The sequence below is a fragment of the Struthio camelus genome, chromosome 4 (assembly GCF_040807025.1).
Source record: "Struthio camelus isolate bStrCam1 chromosome 4, bStrCam1.hap1, whole genome shotgun sequence".
NCBI classification, from domain to species: Eukaryota; Metazoa; Chordata; class Aves; order Struthioniformes; family Struthionidae; genus Struthio; species Struthio camelus.
In genome coordinates this window covers 5,188,151-5,207,291 of record NC_090945.1, presented here as the reverse complement: position 1 = coordinate 5,207,291, position 19,141 = coordinate 5,188,151, and the positions used below count along the sequence as shown (strand labels likewise).

Genomic DNA, 19,141 nt, shown 5'->3' with positions numbered 1-19,141 from the left:
TGTAGTTCCAAGTTAGTTAGGAATGTTTAGTATTGTTTATTGAAAATAATTTTGTTCTTTTCTTTCTAGGAAACAGATTGATATACAACCAGGCCAGAACGTACTGAAAATCATACAAGACTGCTTCGAAAGTAAGTTTTTATTTGAGATTATGCTTAATTTACTAATTAAATTTAAAAATAAAAAAAACAATTTCTTTCCTGTATCAAATGCAGTAGTAAATAAATAGAAATAAAATATATAAAAATAAAAAGGTAAATGGTTCAGTTTTTTCATCACATCAAAAGCATCACAGTCTTTGAAAGCACCCCCCTCCCAACCCTTTAAAACTGTGTTTTAGCCGTCTTAGGTGGTAATATTTTTCCTGAATGGCTGCTTTCTTTCTTATTTGGATTTATTAGAACTTAAAAAGTCGTAGTGATTTTTTTGAAATGAACTCAAAGCCTGTACAATTCAAAGTATCCTGTACTTACGGTTTTTTCTTTATAGGTTATGGTAGTGATGTTACAATAAATTCTCCGAGTACAACACGTTGCTCAACTCCTGTTGTTAGAAACAAAAAGGGGACTTCAATACAAAGTGAAAAGGTAAGTTACGTTAGTGTCACAGGCTACCGTTGGGTTCAGTTTTACTTTGGTGTGTATTTATTTCTATAGGATTGAGCATTGACTGAATAAGCTCCATATGTCCTAAATATTAGTATATTGGCTATAGTTTAACCTTCTGGTATAATTGTTGATCAAGTTATTTCCTAGGTTGTTGTGCTGTAGTAAAAGGGAAATATTCTTTAACAAAGCTTCTGGGATAGTAACTTTTTCAGGTTCAAGCACACTGCTTTATAGCAGGTGGTGGGTATGGCTGTCTTGAAATCCATTGAACTTGGCCTTGTTCATTTTTCCAGATGAATGGATGTAGCTTTTAGCAATCAGATGGACAGTAAAATTGAAAGATGATTTTTGTATAGATGATGCTTGTCAGCTCCTGATAATTGGTTGTCTATCTGTAAAATAACTTTGTATATCTGTAACTTTGTTGAGGAACAAAGGAAACAAGTCAAAGGACTTATTAGAGTCTTGTCTGAGCGAGTGTTACAAGTAATGTAATTTGTGCCTGCAGCCTCGTCTACCTGTTTTTAATATTTTGATTATAGTGATTTTAAAAAAAAAACCAGAATATTCTGTTAATAGTGGTTAAAACAGATTGCTTTTGTAGTGGAATCTGTGTATTTTAGTCTGATGATACAATACTGTATTTTCCTGAAAGTAATTATTGCAAAACCTCAGCTTGGTTTAATAAAGGTGAATTAGATTATTTAAATTAATTCATTTTACTGAAGAGAATAAATAGCTTGCCTCTGGACTAGCAGGAGGCCTGTACAAAGCTGCAAATTGATTTTTAGGATATATACTGTTTTACCTGTTGTTTGAAATTTACTGTTACTTTCTTGAAAGTCCCAAATGATAGAAAAGGGATATATTCTTATCCAAATACTTCTACTATTGCTGTATCAAACATTTTCGTTTGTTTCTTTATTTTCCATCAAATATGGCAGCCAAATGCAGGTTTAACTAACTCTGTGAAAAACACCTGTAGTTCCGCAGACTCCGTATCTGCATCACCACTGAAAACAGTCATCAGCAAAGGTTGGTACTATCATTATTGAATTTAGGTTTTAGGGTAGCTATTTCTTGGGATTTTTATACAGCTTTGAGGGAAAGAACTAAAGCTATTTAATATATATAGCAGGATGGTCACCTGAATCACACGTGAAGCCTGCGATACATGATTACGTATCTGATGCTAACAAAACAGAGGTTCCTGTGTCTAAAGGTGAAAGCTCAAATAAAAATGTCACTGCAGACACCAATGATCTTGATGGATCTTCTTGCAAAACAGATAATATATTAAAAGATGTCGAAGTGCTATGCAAAAGTCCTGCCAACTCCTCAGTCTTTGAGGATGATCACGAGGCTGTGGGATCACCTCTTCTTGTGGAGGAAGCAATAAGTTCTCCTGTCCCTGTGTAAGTAGAGCTAATTTTTTTTTTCATTTTAGGGTAAATTAACACAGTGATTTTACTCATTTATGAGTTTGGTTTGTGAATTTAAAAAAAAAAAATCCAGCCAGGGAGAGAATTTTCACATTTGTTTAGAAGGCTGTTGCAGGGTGTAGAGGTGAGTTTTTATTCAGTATTCTGGTGATTAGAGTTAACCCCCAGAAGTGCAGTATCCAGGTGCAGAATACCTGCCAGAATGGATTTGAACTCCTTTTATCCAGAAAAATGCCCCAAACTGTCAGCTTCTCAGATATTCTATTCTGTTTTTTTCAGTAAATCCTGTTGACGGTGTTCACCTTAAAAGCAACACAAATTTTGCTAAAGCATAGATGAGAAGTCCTCCTTCCTCTCAGTCTAAATATGCAAATATTTTATACAAAGTGGTACAACATCAGTTGTGGTCACTGAGAGATTTCCTCTTTGGAAAATCGGAAGTTCAGTTGCCATAGTGGCCAGCTGCTGTGGTCATGGTTTTGCTGTCTTGAAGGACTGAATCTCTGGGGAAGTTGATAGAGAGGGAGTGGCAGTGCTCCCATTGACCCATGGTGTGATGAAACTGTGAAGAGTTTCATTCAGGGATGCGCCCAGGATCTAGGAGACCTGACAATTTTTGAAGCGCTTTCTCTTAAAATTATGTGTTTGGATTGTTGAGCAGCCCTTGCTTTGCTCAAGAGTCTCAGGTTTGCCCTTGTTGCCTTATTGATTAGGACGCTAGCTACTATACTTGGAAGTAGGAACGATAGCCTGTGTTCCAGCAAATTACCAAATGAAAGTTCATTCATAAAAGGTGAGACAGTGTCAGCAGGAGAAAGTGAGAGCATTTCTCCATCAACGAGGTACTTTAATGTATAGCATTGTATTTAAATACAGTTTCTCATATCTAGATTACGTTTTGATGAGCAAAATACTCCTACTGCATTTAAGAGCCGTGTGGAAGTTGAAAATTTGGGAGGACCTCAAACTGGGAAAAATGAGCAGCTTGTTCTGGTGCAAGGAACAGACCATACTGCTGTGTCCTCTGTACAGAAAAAGAAGTCGTCTTTCTCTTCAGCGTTCTTAGCAGCTGTAATGACAGGAACACTTGGAAAAAGGTGTGTTTGGAGGCTTAACATGGAACATAATTTGCTAGTAAAATAATCCAGGCCTAAGTATCGGAATAACATAATTTTACCTATAAATATGATATGGGATGATGTCTTGGGATATTCCCTCATTACTGAAAAGCTCGACCTGAGGAAGGTGTTAAGTAGCTATTTGAGCTTTTTGTGCAACTATGGTTTAATAATGATATTTCTTTTGTCTGCCAGTGAAAGAGTATACAGCTTTTAAAAAGCTTTTCAGATTGAGCCTGAGAGGTTTTGATACATAACGTTGGAGTATTCAGGCAAAGGATATGTGATTCTTAAGTTAGTGGTGATCAAGCAGTCTTTTAGAGCAGATATGGATCTGAGCAGTTAGGTAGGAAGCTGCCTATGTAGCATCTGAGAAATGATGAGATATGGGTATCAGGCTAAAGAAAGAAAAAGCAGGCGTTGTGCTCCTTTTGGAAGATTAAAGGCAATGAATGATGGCCTTTGTAATCATTGTTCTGAATAGTATCCTATAGCATGCTTGTGTGCTCTGCAGTCATCACTAGGATTTACAAGATCGAAACTCAATTTTTTTTCCTATTCATATGAACACTTTGTCCCTCCTTTCTTCAGGTGTTCAGCCTCAATATCACCACCATCACCTCCTCTTGTGAAAGATCAAGATTTAGAAATAGAAAATGAATGTGAATTTTTAATTGATGAATCAGATGGTGTGTCTTTTAATTCTTGGTTTTCAATACCCCAGAAGAACAAAAAACCAAAAAAAGATGGCTCTGCAACTCCTACTTTGAAATCTCAGTCCTCTGAAAGGCAGAAGACAGAAAGTAAGAAAGGCAGGAACAGAAAGGTACAGATTGAAGCACTTGATAAACAGCAAACGCATGATTTGGATGTCAGAGTGCAACGTGACTTCAGAAGTGCAGCAGAATTGGAGACAGTATCTTCTGACAGGGAAGGAAATGTCCTTAAATCTCAAAGACAAAGCAGAACTCATATGGGTGAGTTATTTAACAGGTCTTTGGGCTTTTCCTTTGAGATCACCATATTACTGCCTTTTTTTGTTTTTAATGGGAAATGCGGAGGATAAAGGAGATGAGACAAATTGCCAGTCTTAATTGATATTGCAGGTGCTCAGTTAGGTGTGGGTTTATATAAGGCAGTGAGGGAGAATGTCTTTGCTCATTTCTTTTTGTTAGCCCTTCCTATTAAGAGTTTTAAAATTAAGTTAGCAGTGATGACTTCCTCCTTTTCTTAAAAACGGAATGAAGAAGGAAAGTACCTTCAAGCTTTTACTCCTGTCTCGCTAGGAATAAGGTTAAGATGTGTGTTGTGAATTGAGATTCAGTTTCTGAGGATTAGCTGGGAAGGGTTTCTTAGCAGGAAGAGCTGAAACTGGAAAGCAGATTGAATGTGAACGTTTCTGTCTTTTTATTCCTGCTAGGAAATACACTAAGGTCACCCAAAATTCTATATTGAATTCTGCATGGACTGCAGTGCTGAGAAAGCCATATTAACCATCAAGGAAAAAACCCTGATTTTGTGATGCTTTATTTTTATATGATTCTTTGGTTAAATTTTATGTATTCACATGTAAAAGTGTTTCTTTGAGTTTTTATGGGGAAGAGTTATTAATAGCTATATGTTTTGTGTATTTGATAGAAAAGACTAAAAAGGAAGCACTTAAGCAAGGTTCTCCAAAACAGAGAAAAGACCCGTCCTTGAAACCAGAAGATGAAGAAATGTTATCATCACTGTCTGGATTAGACACAAAAGCATCTGATGCAGAAGGATGTAAAAAAAGGGTGATGGCAACTGAGGATTCATCTGTGCCTTCAACTGGAGATCAACAGGAGCATACTCTTTGGCCAAAAAAGAATCTCAAGTCTTCAAACTATGTGCAGTCCACTTTAAGAACGTCTCAGCATTTAGTTCACAAGAAACAGAATGTTAAGCAGAAACTTTCGAAAGATACTGCACCTAAGAAACTGGCAGAAGGTGCCAGAAAGAAAATGAAAGCATTTGGCAAGAAAGGTAGCAATAAAAAGACTCAATTGCAAACAGTGGAGAGTTCTGAAAGTGAAACTGTTGAAGAAGGGCTTGAAAGAGAGTCTGTAAAGTTAAATGAAGCGTTTCCATCACCATTGCATCTGGAACTACAGACTTCTATGCTTCAGAATTTGACTAACCCTGAAAAACCTAAAAATGTTTTGCATTCGTTGGAATCACTTGGCAGTACAAATAACAAAACTCCTGTAAAACCTAAAGAGCTACTGCAGAATCTCATAGACACTGTGCAGAATTCTGAGAAGAGGTCATCAGCTAAGTCTCCAAGGAAAATACCTGAAGAGATTCGTCGCAAAGCCCGTAAAAGTGTATGCTCAAACTCTGAGGACACTGAGCCTCAAAATACAACAGGTTCTGAGAGCTCTTCTGTGCAGGACCTGGTAGAAAAAAAACCCAAGCCATCAGATGTGAAAACAAAAAGTAACAAAAGAAAACGTAGCATGCAACATGGATCACAGTAAGTAATTTGTTTGATTCCTTTAAAAAATGTGATAGAACTTGATAGTTTATGAAACCTGTTTTATCAACTTTTAAGCAGTAATTGCACAGTTGAAATATAGTCTGACAGTTTCAGACTGATTAACTAGCTAATAGAGAAACCTAGAGGTGCAATTAACATCCTGTTGGCAAAGGTAGGGTGCCAAATCTAGTGACCACTCCTACATAAGGAGACTTATACTGGAATTTGTAGAGTTCTTCTCAGACTTGAGTAGCAGATCCCATGTTAAAAAGAAAAAGCAAAAAAAAAATCCCCCTAGGATAACTTTTGAAGACACCGGTCTGTCTTGTGAAGTTGCAGAAGAGACTTCTCAAGAGAAAATACTACAACTGGTTTATGTTTTTGGCTGTTTAAAATGCAGCTAGTCCTATATTAAGAGGTACCATTCAGTTGAATTTTGAGTCATTTTTTGGTTCAGGTCATGAGAAATCCTTTTACAGGACACTGAGCATATGCCAGGTAACTAAGATGAGTTACTCATCAAGTTTACTAGCCTCACAGTGCTCAATGTCCAGTGTTTTAGAAGAAGGTGTAAAATACTCTTATAGGGGGCACTTCAGGAATAACCCACTAACTAGAGGGTGCATCCTTAGAGCTCTGTTGCTTTATGTGAAATTGTCCTTTTTAAAGTTTTTTTTTTTTCTGATGGATAGGAATGCTGGATAATTTGACCTGTTTATATTATAATATTTTTTAGTGCCCAAGACTGATGGAAATAATAGTTTTTTTAATACTGTTACGAGAATGAAGGTTGGGGACAGCCTTGGCTGCAGTGACCATGAGATGGTGGAGTTCAGGATCCTGCGAGGAGGGAGCAGGGCAATGAGTAGGATTGCAACGCTGGACTTGAGGAGAGCTGACTTTGGCCTCTTGAGGGACCTACTTAGGGGAATGTCATGGGGTAGGGCCCTAGAAGGAAGAGGGGTCCAAGCAAGCTGGTTCATATTCAAGCATCACTTCCTCCAGGCTCAAGAGCAGTGCATCCCTCTGAGTAAGAAGTCGAGCAAAGCGGGCAGGAGAGCTGCATGGATGAGCAAGGAACTCCTGGCCAAACTCCAGCAGAGGAAGGAAGTGTACAGAATGTGGAAAAGGGGACGGGCCACTTGGGAGGAATACAGGGACGTTGTCAGAGTGTGCAGGGATGCGACAAGGAAGGCTAAGGCCCATTTGGAATTCAATCTGGCAAGGGATGTCAAGGACAACAAGAAGGGCTGCTTCAAGTACATCACTAGCAAAAGGAAGCCTAGGGAGAAAGTGGGCCTGCTGCTGAATGGGGCGGGTGCCCTGGTGACGAAGGATACAGAGAAGGCAGAGTTATTGAATGCTGCCTTTGCTTCCGTCTTCACTGCTAAGGCCAGTCCTGAGGAATTCCAGACCTTGGAGGCAAGAGAGGAAGTCTGGAGAAAGGAAGACTCTCCCTTGGTGGAGGAGGATCAGGTTAGAGATCTTTTGTCCAAGCTTGACATCCATAAATCCATGGGCCCCGCTGGGATGCACCCACGAGTGCTGAGGGAGCTGGCGGATGTTATTGCTAGGCCACTCTCCGTCCTCTTTGAAAGGTCCTGGAGATCAGGAGAGGTGCCTGAGGACTGGAAGAAAGCCAATGTCACGCCAGTCTTCCAAAAGGGCAAGAAGGAGGATCCAGGGAACTCCAGGCCTGTCAGCCTCCCCTCCATCCCTGGAAAGGTGATGGAACAGCTCCTCCTGGAGGTCCTCTCTAAACGCGTGGAGGACAAGAAGGTGATCAGGAGTAGTCAGCATGGATTCACCAAAGGGAAAGCATGCTTGACCAATCTGCTAGCCTTCTCGGATGGAATGACTGGCTGGGGAGATGAGGGGAGAGCAGTGGATGTTGTCTACCTGGCCTTCAGCAAGGCTTTGGGCACTGTCTCCCATCACATCCTCCTAGGTAAGCTCAGGAAGTGTGGGTTAGACGAGTGGACAGTGAGGTGGCTTGAGAACTGGCTGGATGGTCGAGCTCAGAGGGTTGTGGTGAATGGCGCAGAGTCAAGTTGGAGGCCTGTGGCTAGCGGTGTCCCCCAGGGGTCAGTAATGGGTCCAGTCTTGTTCAATATATTCATCGATGACCTTGAGGAAGGGACAGAGTGCACCCTCAGCAAGTTTGCTGATGAGACTAAACTGGGGGGAGAGGCTAACACACCAGAAGGCTGTGCTGCCATTCAGAGGGACCTGGACAGGCTGGAGAGCTGGGCGGAGAGGAACCTCCTGAAGGTCAACAGAGGCAAGTGCAAGGTCCTGCACCTAGGCAGGAATAACCCCCTGCACTAGTACAGGCTGGGGGTTGACCTGTTGGAAAGTAGCTCTGCCGGGAAGGACCTGGGAGTGCTGGTAGACAACAAGTTAAACGTGAGCCAGCAGTGTGCCCTTGTGGCCAGGAGGGCCAACGGTCTGCTGGGGTTCATTAGGCAGAGTGTTGCCAGCAGGTGGAGGGAGGTGATCCTGCCCCTCTCCTCAGCCCTGGTGAGGCCTCCCTTGGAGTCCTGTGCCCAGTTCTGGGCTCCCCAGGACAAGAGAGACATGGCACTCCTGGAGAGAGTCCAGCGGAGGGCTACCAAGATGATTAGAGGGCTGGAGCACCTCTCCTCTGAAGAAAGACTGCAAGAGCTGGGCCTGTTCAGCCTGGAGAAGAGAAGATTGAGGGGGGATCTCATCAACGTGTACAAGTATCTGAAGGGGGAGTGTCAAGAGGATGAGGCCAGCCTCTTCTCCGTGGTGCCCAGCAACAGGACAAGAGGCAACGGGCAGAAACTGAACCACAGGAATTTCCATCTGAACCTGAGAAAAAACTTCTTGACTGTGAGGGTGACAGAGCATTGGAACAGGTTGCCCAGAGAGGTTGTGGAGTCTCCTTTCCTGGAGATATTCAAAACCCATCTGGATGTGATCCTGTGCAAGGTGCTCTAGGTGACCCTGCTTGAGCAGGGAGGTTGGACTAGATGATCTCCAGAGGTCCCTTCCAACCTAAACGATTCTGTGATTCTGTGATTCTGTGAATCTTATTTTTAGAATTCCTATGCTACGTTTTGTAAATTTACTATTGCAAGCAGTTCGTGAGTAGGATAGCCAGAGTTGGGAGAAAATCAGAGCCCATGGATGTTAGCAGAGATATCTAGAATCTGGAATGGTGAGGCTAGGGAAATGGAGTGCAATGGGAGAAGTGGGTGCACCTTCCAGTAAGCTCTGAGAATGTGGATGTGTTTAGAAACTGCTACTTCAGTGTAAATGTAAATATTGATAAAACTAACCAAAATGCTTGTGTGAGATTCAAATGCTTGTATGAGACTTCATAATAGTGGAAAACTATAATATTGATTTCTTGTGTGTTACTTTGTTTATAAATTCAGAGCATGCAATGCTTAATTTTTCAATTATTATTACTTTTTTAAATGGAACTGACTTTACTAATGATTAGTAATGAAAACAGGAATTATCTCTAACCAGTATAGATGAGTACTTATTGTTCTTTCTATTGCTGTTTTTTTGAAAACTTCTTTTAAATGGTTCATTTCCCTAACTAAAATTATTTACTTCCAGTACGTGCAGTAATAATAATTGTCTCATTTTCTAGAGATTCCTCTGCAGCTGAGAAAGCTATGAATCATAGAAGGTAATTTACCTAGTTGTCTGTAAAATTTGCGTTTAATCCCCCTGTTAAAATTACTATGTTCTATTTTGTGTTAATATAGAATTTACTAGAAAGGGATCGTGATTCATGCTTGAGGCATCCGCGTACTTGTACTAATACAGCTAACAAAATAATAAAATCCTTTTTCCAGTGGTGAATAAGCTGTCACAATAGGATTTTTGCCTTTGGGGATTTTTTGCTTTGAGGCTCGCTTGCACCTTAGCATGTGACTTTTAAACAGAAATATGCACTCTAGAATCTGTTAACAAGTGCATGAATAACTTTGTTGCCATTAAGTAGGGTATGTGCTAGTCTCTGGAATGCAAACTGCGCAGGTGGATAAGCACATACCTTTTCCTTCATGGGAAGGGAACTTAATAAGAAAGCAAAGGGAAGTGACAGTCTGGATTTACTGAATTCTTATATTGCAGTTCTACTGAAAACTTTAGTGTGTTAATATAAATGATCCAACTGCAGACTTGGACTGGACAAACTGGTGCTACAAAGTGTAGGTGCAATGATCTAGAATTGAAGTGCACCTTTTGGAGTTCTTATGGGTCCTAGCTACCTTCAGCTGCTGAACTTGATCTGTTTCCGTTGTAATGGTAGTGAAGTGCAGCCAAAGACTGGGGGAAGGGGGAAAGGTTAGGGCTACTAAGGCTAATGTTGTTTACTGAAGTCCCGTTATAAACAACTTGATTGCTGGAGAATTTCTCTCTGGTGGAAGTGCATGCATGTTAATTATTGTCAAGTTATGGGGAAGGTTTTATGACAGGATACTTAGCTAAATTATAAACTATTTTTCGGCCCTTTTCTTACAGCATATAGAACACTTCTTTAAAGCTTTTTATAATCATGGTGCAGAGAAAAGGAGGAGGTCCCTTTCTCCTGAAAGGGAGGGGAAAAAAAGAAAGAGATTTTAGTAAGTCTGGTTAGAGAGATTACATGAACACTAGTTTGGCTGTATGTTGACTGAGTAGAGGAGCAGTTTTTAGTGTACTCTGTTCGATGGTTTTGGGACCTGTGGTTTCTAGCTAGCAGTCATTTGCTTCCATGTCTAATTGGTAGAGACATTGCATTTAGAAGCAAAGACTGCGTGATCTGAAAAAAGTTGATTTGCCACTCCTGGTTTTGCTGTAATGTTCTTTTGATATGTAACATTTCCAGATGATTTTTGTTCTTTTATTTTCTTTGAAGTGGGCCTTTACTAGAAGATGATGTTAAATTTACTTCCAGAAGGAAGTCCTTTGCTTGTAAACAGGATAATTCATCTTCAGGTAATGTTTAAAGTTGATGTTTTCCTACATTTTCTGTATATGCTTCTTAGGTTATGATTCTGGAGTAATGTCTATTATATCTCTCACTACTGGCTTGTCCAGAATAACAAATGCAAATTGGAGTGGGAGTGATCACATTTCTGTTCAGGTATATGATACAGTGTTTATGCCAGCTTTATATTATGTTACCCATGGAAGGACAAGCACTGTGTGGTTTGACATAAAGCCTACCAGGATTAAATTGTCCTTCCAAAATATTTTGAACAAACTTTTAATACTCAGTTTGTACCAACTTAGTGTGTTGTCAAGTGATGGTACTGTGTTTTGATCGCTTCCTGCCACTCTAGGTCAAAGTTTACAGCCTTATGGAATCATGGCCTGTTTACCTAAGAATACTTTCATTTTCTATGCTATGTTTCCATACACAAGTTGCACATACTGTCATAGCAAGTACGAACTCTGAGGATAGAAAGTCTTTTCTTTAATGCTCTAGAGCCAGTTGTAAATGTTAGTTAGTTTATGCAACGCTTTCTTCAGAGACCTACTTTGGTGCATGTTTTGAAAGTAACTTTCTTCTGAAGTTATACTTGAGTGGCATAAAGCTGAATGATCTTGCACTTCGATCAATAGAATTATGTGTGGTAGATATAATTTGCATATAGTTTTTTTTTTTTCAGAGGGATAGATCTGAGGAATGTTTACTTCTATGCATAGTTTTCATACAATTTTCAAGTTTATTCTACATAAAATTGTATTACGTATGCTGTTTATTTACATCAAGGGTTTCATATTTGTTTAAGGAAATTGGAGCTTGGGAATTTTGCTCATAATTACTTTTGGTTGCTCCTAGTTGATATATTGAATAATTGAATGTTGAAGTTAGGAGCAGTATTGTGATGGATTTTGCTGAATGTATTTTCAGATAACTCTGAAGATTTGAATTGTCAAATAAACGATCTGTTGTCAAACAGTATAGCAAGGCATAAAATAGGTAAGATTATTTTAAAATACCTTAATGTAAGCCTATAAATACAAATGTGTTTCCAGGTTGACAAAGATTACACTAAAGGAGGTGTAGGAAAACCCCTGGAAAAGGATTCATGCACTGATTTATTAAGCATCATTAGTACTTTATGCAATGCCGAGTCCTCAAAGCCTTAATTTTAAGCTGAAAAATATTTGGAGAACAGGCAGAAAAAATGTGGAAGGTATTTGTAGATAAGGCTTGTTCATCCCTCATTAGGGTACTGTGTAACCCTGCTCTAATCTTTAAGTTACTTTAAAGGACTTTCCCGTTTTCCTTTTTTATTGTATTTGACAATTATCTTTTTAATTATCACCTTTCCATTTCTCGTTTACTATTGAGGCAGACACTGCTTACTATTTGGTAACTGCTCTCTCCCATCAATTCATAGGTGTCCTCTTAATCTGTGGCAAGTCTAAGAGAATTTGAAGTAGTTTGACATAATTTAACTGAGGATGCAAATGACCTTATTTCCTGTTGTGGTCCAAGCTGGTCATGTGGGAGGATAGGCTGGAACAGTAGGCATGCAGTGGATTGTAATCCCACACTAATGTGTCTTTATTTTTTTATTTGTTGTTAATCCCTTCATTATACTTTATGTGCAACAATAGATTTGCCTACTTTCAAAGGCTAGTTAAGCAATTTTTTATTTACCATTTTTATTTTTAGCATTTGAATATTCTTGACTAAGTTGCTCTCTTAAAGGGAGCTTTTAGTCCTTCTTGGATAGACTAAAATATATAGAACCTTAACTGTATTCATATATGGTAGCTTAAAAAAATTGAAAGTTCAACCTATGTTATAGGTAAGTCTGACTATATATATCTCTGCGAAGTCCTGGGAATGTGTGGGTTTCTGTTGGCAAAAGTGCTGTTCTCCTGGACTTTGGAGATGGGACTTAGGAATCTGAAACAGGAAGGGTTATGGCTATTTATGCAGTCTCTTTGTTGCTGTCTCCTTGTCACAACCAAAGCAATGCAATTTCACTGTTGCTAATGAAATCACTCAGATTTGAGTAGGATTCTTAGTCTTTGTCGTGAGGGGTTGTCTTCGTGGTTGTATCTTTGCTGTTTCTTTGGCTTAAGCCCCTAATGTCCATAAATTGATGATTCACTAAGATACATAAAATGACATATAGTGGAAAGGTAGTGTGATGAATGTTTAAAAAAAGTAGGGTGAAATACAATGCATTTCACCTGTTATAAAAACTATATGGTATAAAAATCAGCTGGGATGTGCTTACACACAGCAACAGAAGAGAATATTTTGTGCTTTCCATTTATGAGTTTTTCTTTCTTATTTAATGTGAATGCTTTCATTTTTTAAATTAGTAATGCCCTCCAACACACCTAATGTTCGTCGGACAAAAAGGATACGATTGAAACCTTTGGAATATTGGCGAGGGGAGCGCGTGAACTATACAATGATGCCTTCAGGTATTAGTTCTATTTGCTTTGTGCTGATAGCATGGTAAATGTTAATTAGCATGGACTGACTTTGTGCCATAAAAGCTCTGAGACATTTGCTATTTGCTCATTAATTTAAAAAAGTAAATTGTTTGTAGTCTGAAGCTACTGTTTAGTCATCTTTGCATGTAGTCTTTTTCTTTCTCTTGCTACTCCTCTTTCAGGTAGAAATAGTATCAGCAGAGAATGTTCTCTTTCAGGTAGAAATAGTATCAGCAGAGAATGTTAAGTGCACTTGTTTTAACTATATTGGGAAGAACAAAATGGTTTCTCAGTACCACTACATTCATTATATCAAAGATTCTGTACAATGTAGGGAAAAGAGACAACATATGGGTCATTCATTGCAGCATTTCTCTTGGTGTGTGGATTGTTATCTAGGGAAGATACTATAATATTTTATTTAGTCACGCCCCAAGCGAAAGAATACATCTTGTTCTGTGATTTTTTTTTCCTGACAATTCAGCCTAATTTGATCTTCGCTTAAATAACTAATCTGCTTGAAAATAGCATTTCTTTGCGTCCCTGAAGTTGATTTTTTTTTCTCTTAAAACTTGACTCTCATGTCGGCTTTCTGAAATATTCTTCATCTGAAATATGATCAGATTCTTTTCAAAAAGGGTCAGATTGTATTGCTTTTCTAAATACCTTTTACTTTTGAAAAGCTTTTTGGATTTCTTACTATTTTTTTAAAGCTATCTGAAGATAGCTTCAGCATTGAGGAAATATATTCTGAACTGAAATGCTTTTAGGGTGTGCAAATCTGCATTCTTGTAGAGTAATTATTATGTGTTAGGGAACTTTGCTTAACTTCCTTTTGTTTCAGGACTTGTGATCAGTGGAATAGTGTGTCCTGAAACAGAACCTCGCAGGAAGATTAAACGGAAGAAGGGTGGTCATAAGCAGAAAAGGAATCAGACAAGTATAAACACAGACTTCTGTTTTTTGGTTTTTCTTTTTGATGCTTTAAAAAAAATTCTATACTCAAATACACTATTGCTTTAAGATTTTCTCCTATGACAACTTGGTTCTCTCTCTAGGTGAAAACTTTACATAATGAAATTTGTTAATGTGATCTGACATGAGAAACACTTTGCTTTCACTGCGGCTATAGCAACGCTATCTGATCTTTTTATAAAAACTTGAACTTCTTTAGACTGGAAAGGGAGATCTAAAGGACAGAACCAGAAGTGTTGTGATGCCTTTAAAGCAGGGGTTAAAGAAAGTAAGCTGTACTCCTGTCCTTGATCAGCTTATTCGTTAATGATGTTAATGTGTTTAGGTTCATAATGTATAGTTTAGGTACAAAAGCTTCCTGGCATTTCGCTGATAACTGTAGTCTCACATCTGAAAAGGTAGCATATGGTGTCAATAGGTTTTTAAACTATTGTAGGTTAAATATAAACACGTAACAGGGCAGGTGAAACTTTTAAGAATGAGGCACAAAATAGATAAAAATGGGTAATAAATCTATTTCTAAAAACCCACAAACAGGAAGCTTTGCTGGAGAGTCTATAAGGCCAGTAGATGATCAGCATGTAGACAGTACTCAGAAGGAAGATAGGGTCATAGTCCAGACAATTTCTTTTCTGTGCTTTCTGTGGAAGAGGTTTTGGTGTTAGAAGCTTTCTTTTTGGGGACGCATCAATGCTTTTGTTTGAAATTGAAACATTTGTATATAAAATAATAGAACAAATAGCAAAATGATGCTAACAAATTGGAGAATACCATATGGTCCCAAAACAGTTCTAAAACAACTCAAGCATGAAATAACTAACTTGTAGCTGTTGTACAACCTCTTGATTAAAATCATCCACACAAGTGCTGGCAGATGGCATTTTGCCATAGAAAAAAGGCCTCCAAGGGAGATCTGTGGATGTCTGTATCAAATGAATTAGAAACTGTACTAAATAGAATTAGTGGACACTGGGGTCAGAAATGAATTTGAGAAAGGAGGGAGTGCCTTATGAAATGTTGGTGTCCTATGAGGGAATCAGAAGTGATGGGAGATGGGAGATGGAAGGTAGGAGTCAACAGTCAATTTGTACAGCAGAAGGAAGTCACAGGTGTGTTTTTACAGGCATTTATATGCAAACTCATGGTGCCAAACTATTTTCATTGATCACACTTAGGGCAGTAAAAACTAGGGCTGTTGAGAATAAAGTACTCATGTTTGAAATATAAAATTCTGGAAGAACTGTAGTGACATAATAAAGTTTTTAAAATGTAAAATGATTATTTTACTGGGCCTTTTTTCTCCTCAGGGAGTGAGATAGCTGCAAATTTGGGTCAGACCCTAGCTGATACTTCTAAGCCAACTGTTGTACTGGACCCAATTACAAATAAGGAAGTTCTTCTAGGTAAGTTGAGGGAGTGTGACAAGGACCTTTCTGAATTATGTAGTAAGTACCTAGAACAGAGTCTTCCTTTAGACTGATCTAGAAAAATATTCATGCCTCCTTAAGCATTAAAAAAACCTGAGCTGTTGAAATATTAATTGTTTTTCTGGAGAAAGAGTCTGAGGGACAGAGAAAAAGGGACAGGCGAGTGAGATGTCCTGAATTTTCAGTTAAATATTGAGTCTAGCTCTTTGGGGTATTACACTGATATTGTGCACAGTGTATATAACTTAAAAAGTGGTTATTGAGCTAATGACAAAACTGATTACGTGTTTGCTTTAATGTTAATCTACTGTTTTTTTTTTTTTGTAGAGTGTATTAACACTGAAAACAGACATTCATGCTTCTTTAAAGATGAATCAGTAGAAATATATAAAAATCTGAATACTTCTGATTTTGCAACTGGTAAATTGGTCTTGAAACCATTTAAAGAAAAGGGACACCAGTTTGTTCACATGGATACAATAGTAAGTATACTTTTTTCCAATTTATTTTTATATAGTGGACTGTGTGTACAGAAAATCTTTAACACTTTGAAGAATATTTAGAATGATTAAAAGTAGCATATGAATTTGACAGGTTTGTTTTTCATTTTTCTGTCTTAAAATGCAAGTAAGTATAAGAAACATTAAAGAATCGTTTGAGTTGCGATACGAAACAGTTAGAAATAAAGAAACTTGCTAATATTAGCCCAGGTATTTTGCATGCACATTGCCTTTCTTTGTTTGACATTAAGCCTGTATCTCTGTATGCTTTTATTGTTTGGAACTGGATGACAAAATATAAAAGTATAAAGAAAAGGAATAAAAAAAGAAGAAAAAAAAAACCTCCCCTCCCCACACTTCTAGGTTTTGCAAATTATTTTTCAACAGGAGTGAGGAAAAGGAGTTGCAGCTCTGCTTATTATGCTGGTTTACTTGTTTTTTGACCTTCATTTACAACTGTTGCTAGAAAACAGAGCTTATTTTCTTGGGTGGTTTTCTTAAATGTTTGCAAAAGGATCATTGCTAATCTTAGAACTGTTTGGCTTGTATTAAGGCTTTCCATGTTATCCACGGCAAAATTGTTCTTACCTTGCATAAGACGTCATACTATCTGACTACAGGGGACTTTTTCTATGTTCCAGCAGGTAAGCACGTATGTTTAAAAACACTTTGTTGGAAACAGACTAGACTGATTTAGCATGCTAGGAATTAAAACCGAATGATAGTTAAGAAGAATTTTGAGTTGGGAATAGGAAAGGATAGGGTTATGAAGAGGAGAATGTGATCCAACACTGGACGTGGGTTGATGACCTAAACTTTGAAGGTAGTCATGCAAACACTGCATGTTTTGGTGGGTTGGCTTCAAAGTTTTTGATTACATGATCAAATTTTGAGAGTCACGTTCTTTCGATAATCTGTTTCTGTCCCAAACTATAATGTTTGCAAAGCTTCACAGACAGCTTAATATGGTGGTAATTAATATGACTGTTTTAGTCTTTTTGCTAATTTTCTACATAAAAGTGTGAAAATCCAACTGGATCAGTTCAATACCTATTATGCTGTGCTTGATCTGTAGAAGGTGCAGACTTGTGTGTTGAAAGGGCTGTAACTTCATATTGGTTGAGAATTGTTAGATACCTCTGATTTTGCCCTTTTGAAATGAAAGTGGAATGAATTCCATATGAGAGTCTGTCCTTGAGTGGGTAGGACTGTAATCAGGAGAGTTTGAAGTAGTTCTGAAGGAGACTGTTCACGAAGCTATAGGGAACTTTTGTAGCTTGCTTGTGAAGAAGCTATGTTAGAAAATGACAAGCTGCCACTGGTACTCAATTTTTCCATTAACTTTTCACCATGGTGTCTCATTTCAACAGTCACTGTTCAATTAATGCTTGATGCTTTAGTAGAAGCTTTTTTGTTTTAATCTTGCAAGTTCAGTGGTCTGCAGAGGCAATTTTGTAGTTTGATTTTGGGAAAGTAGGTCATATGATCTGGTGAAAGTTTTGTATAGCTGTAGGGATCCATATTTTCTCATCATTCTCTAGTGCTTCCTAATGGCCTCAGTATTCTGAATGTGCTGGATGAATACTGCAGTAGTTATGGCAGGTGACCTCTTTGTCATCTATCAAGTGTGGTGGTATATATGAACATTAGGATGTTGCTTGCTCTCAACGTGCAGTGCCTTTTAGATGTTTCTATGTTTGGTGCCATGTTAGGATGCAAAAACAGTCTCCAGGTGCAGTTGTTAATGAGTTTTTCCATAGTAATTAAAAAAATAAATTCAATCATCTTAGAGTTTTGTTGTGGCTTTTGAGAGCTGAGAGCTCATGTCCACTACTTTGCTTTCGGTAGACTTCTTAATGAAGAACTGCTTTATTCTTACCATAGGTTAAAATAAGTAACTCTAGATGTAGGTTTTCTTCCTTGTTTATCACTGTGAAATGCAGTGACTTGGGTTTAAGGATGGCATCCTAGATTAAGGGCTGCTCTTCCCTGTCTGTTAAAATATATGAAATAATGAAAAATAGTTAGTTGTAAACTTCAAAAACAGTTAATGGCTTCTAAACAAAACTTTTTCTGCTTTTATTTTTAGGGAACGGATATAACATACGTAATATTCTGAATGAAGCAAGCATTCTTCTTTTCACACAACTGAAAAGAGATAGGTAAACAATTTTACGTATAAAATTTTGTTAAAATGCTTTTCGAACTTTTGTATAATAGAGTTTTTTGGGTTTCTTTTTTACATAAAAAGAGTTTGTCCAGCTTGACATTACAAACTAACACAGAGCAGGAGAAATCAGTATGAAGAGAGTTAAAAAACAAAAACAAAAACAAAAACAACTCAGATGTTTACTGATATTACATAATGAGGGGGCTTACTCTGGGTCTGGTACTGTTTTGCCATGTGAAGATCAAAAGATATCATTACAGAATTCTTAAGTAAAAGATATTGTTGTTCCAAATTGCATTTATATGTCTAATAACCCAAAAGATGCTTAGCACTTGAACAAGTTCTGACATTTTCAGATAACATCTGGTAGACTTAAAGTTTGTCTGGTACAAACCTCTCAGAATAATCTCTGTTTAAACATAGGATGATGCTGCTTGCACTTCAATAATTGTTGGTCATGGAGATGGGCTCCTGGAATGCTTGTGTGCTAGTGTCCAGCATTCTTCCAATATGTTAATGACAGGAGCTTTTTCCTTGTCCAGCAGCTGGTAGTTAGTGTCTAAAATTCATGTTGTAAAATGGGAGGTCTTGTGTAGAAGCTTGTCAGTTGTACCTTTTATATGGAAGCTGCAGTGTGATTGCGTGATTACCTCTGAACGCTATGGATAGCTTTATTTTCTGTGGGCAGTAAATCATTGCCAAATGGTATTGCCTTAATATATCCTTCTGTTCTGCTTGATGTTTTCATAGGTAATAATAAAGACTGCTGGGAAAATCATGCTTGTTCTGTGTATTCCAAAAGCCAAGTCTAGACAGCAGATGGTGTATGTAGCATTTGTCTCCCAAGCTATTAAAGGTTCCTTAAAGCTGAAGACAAGGATAAACTACAGCTATTACAATGGGGTCATTTTTCTGAATGGTTACTGCTATTCCAGAAGAGGAAGAGGAGACAGGGGAAACTAAG

The 19,141-nt window shown here is 38.0% G+C and overlaps 1 protein-coding gene across 4 annotated transcripts in view; it reads left to right on the top strand.

Moving 5' to 3' along the window:
• Positions 1 to 19,141, top strand: part of CENPC (centromere protein C) — a 34,460-nt gene that overhangs the window by 3,492 nt on the left and 11,827 nt on the right. The window contains exons 3-18 of one of the 4 annotated variants that reach the window (XM_068941130.1): positions 70 to 131; positions 490 to 587; positions 1,553 to 1,643; positions 1,744 to 2,023; positions 2,941 to 3,147; positions 3,760 to 4,145; positions 4,807 to 5,668; positions 9,300 to 9,338; positions 10,554 to 10,633; positions 11,556 to 11,624; positions 12,989 to 13,093; positions 13,950 to 14,045; positions 15,388 to 15,483; positions 15,835 to 15,989; positions 16,561 to 16,651; positions 18,097 to 18,169. In XM_068941130.1, coding sequence (XP_068797231.1) covers positions 70 to 131; positions 490 to 587; positions 1,553 to 1,643; positions 1,744 to 2,023; positions 2,941 to 3,147; positions 3,760 to 4,145; positions 4,807 to 5,668; positions 9,300 to 9,338; positions 10,554 to 10,633; positions 11,556 to 11,624; positions 12,989 to 13,093; positions 13,950 to 14,045; positions 15,388 to 15,483; positions 15,835 to 15,989; positions 16,561 to 16,651; positions 18,097 to 18,169 — 2,790 coding nt within the window. The remainder of the gene's footprint in view (positions 1 to 69; positions 132 to 489; positions 588 to 1,552; positions 1,644 to 1,743; positions 2,024 to 2,940; positions 3,148 to 3,759; positions 4,146 to 4,806; positions 5,669 to 9,299; positions 9,339 to 10,553; positions 10,634 to 11,555; positions 11,625 to 12,988; positions 13,094 to 13,949; positions 14,046 to 15,387; positions 15,484 to 15,834; positions 15,990 to 16,560; positions 16,652 to 18,096; positions 18,170 to 19,141) is intronic. The other 3 variants (XM_068941134.1, XM_068941132.1, XM_068941131.1) reach the window with 3 other exon arrangements.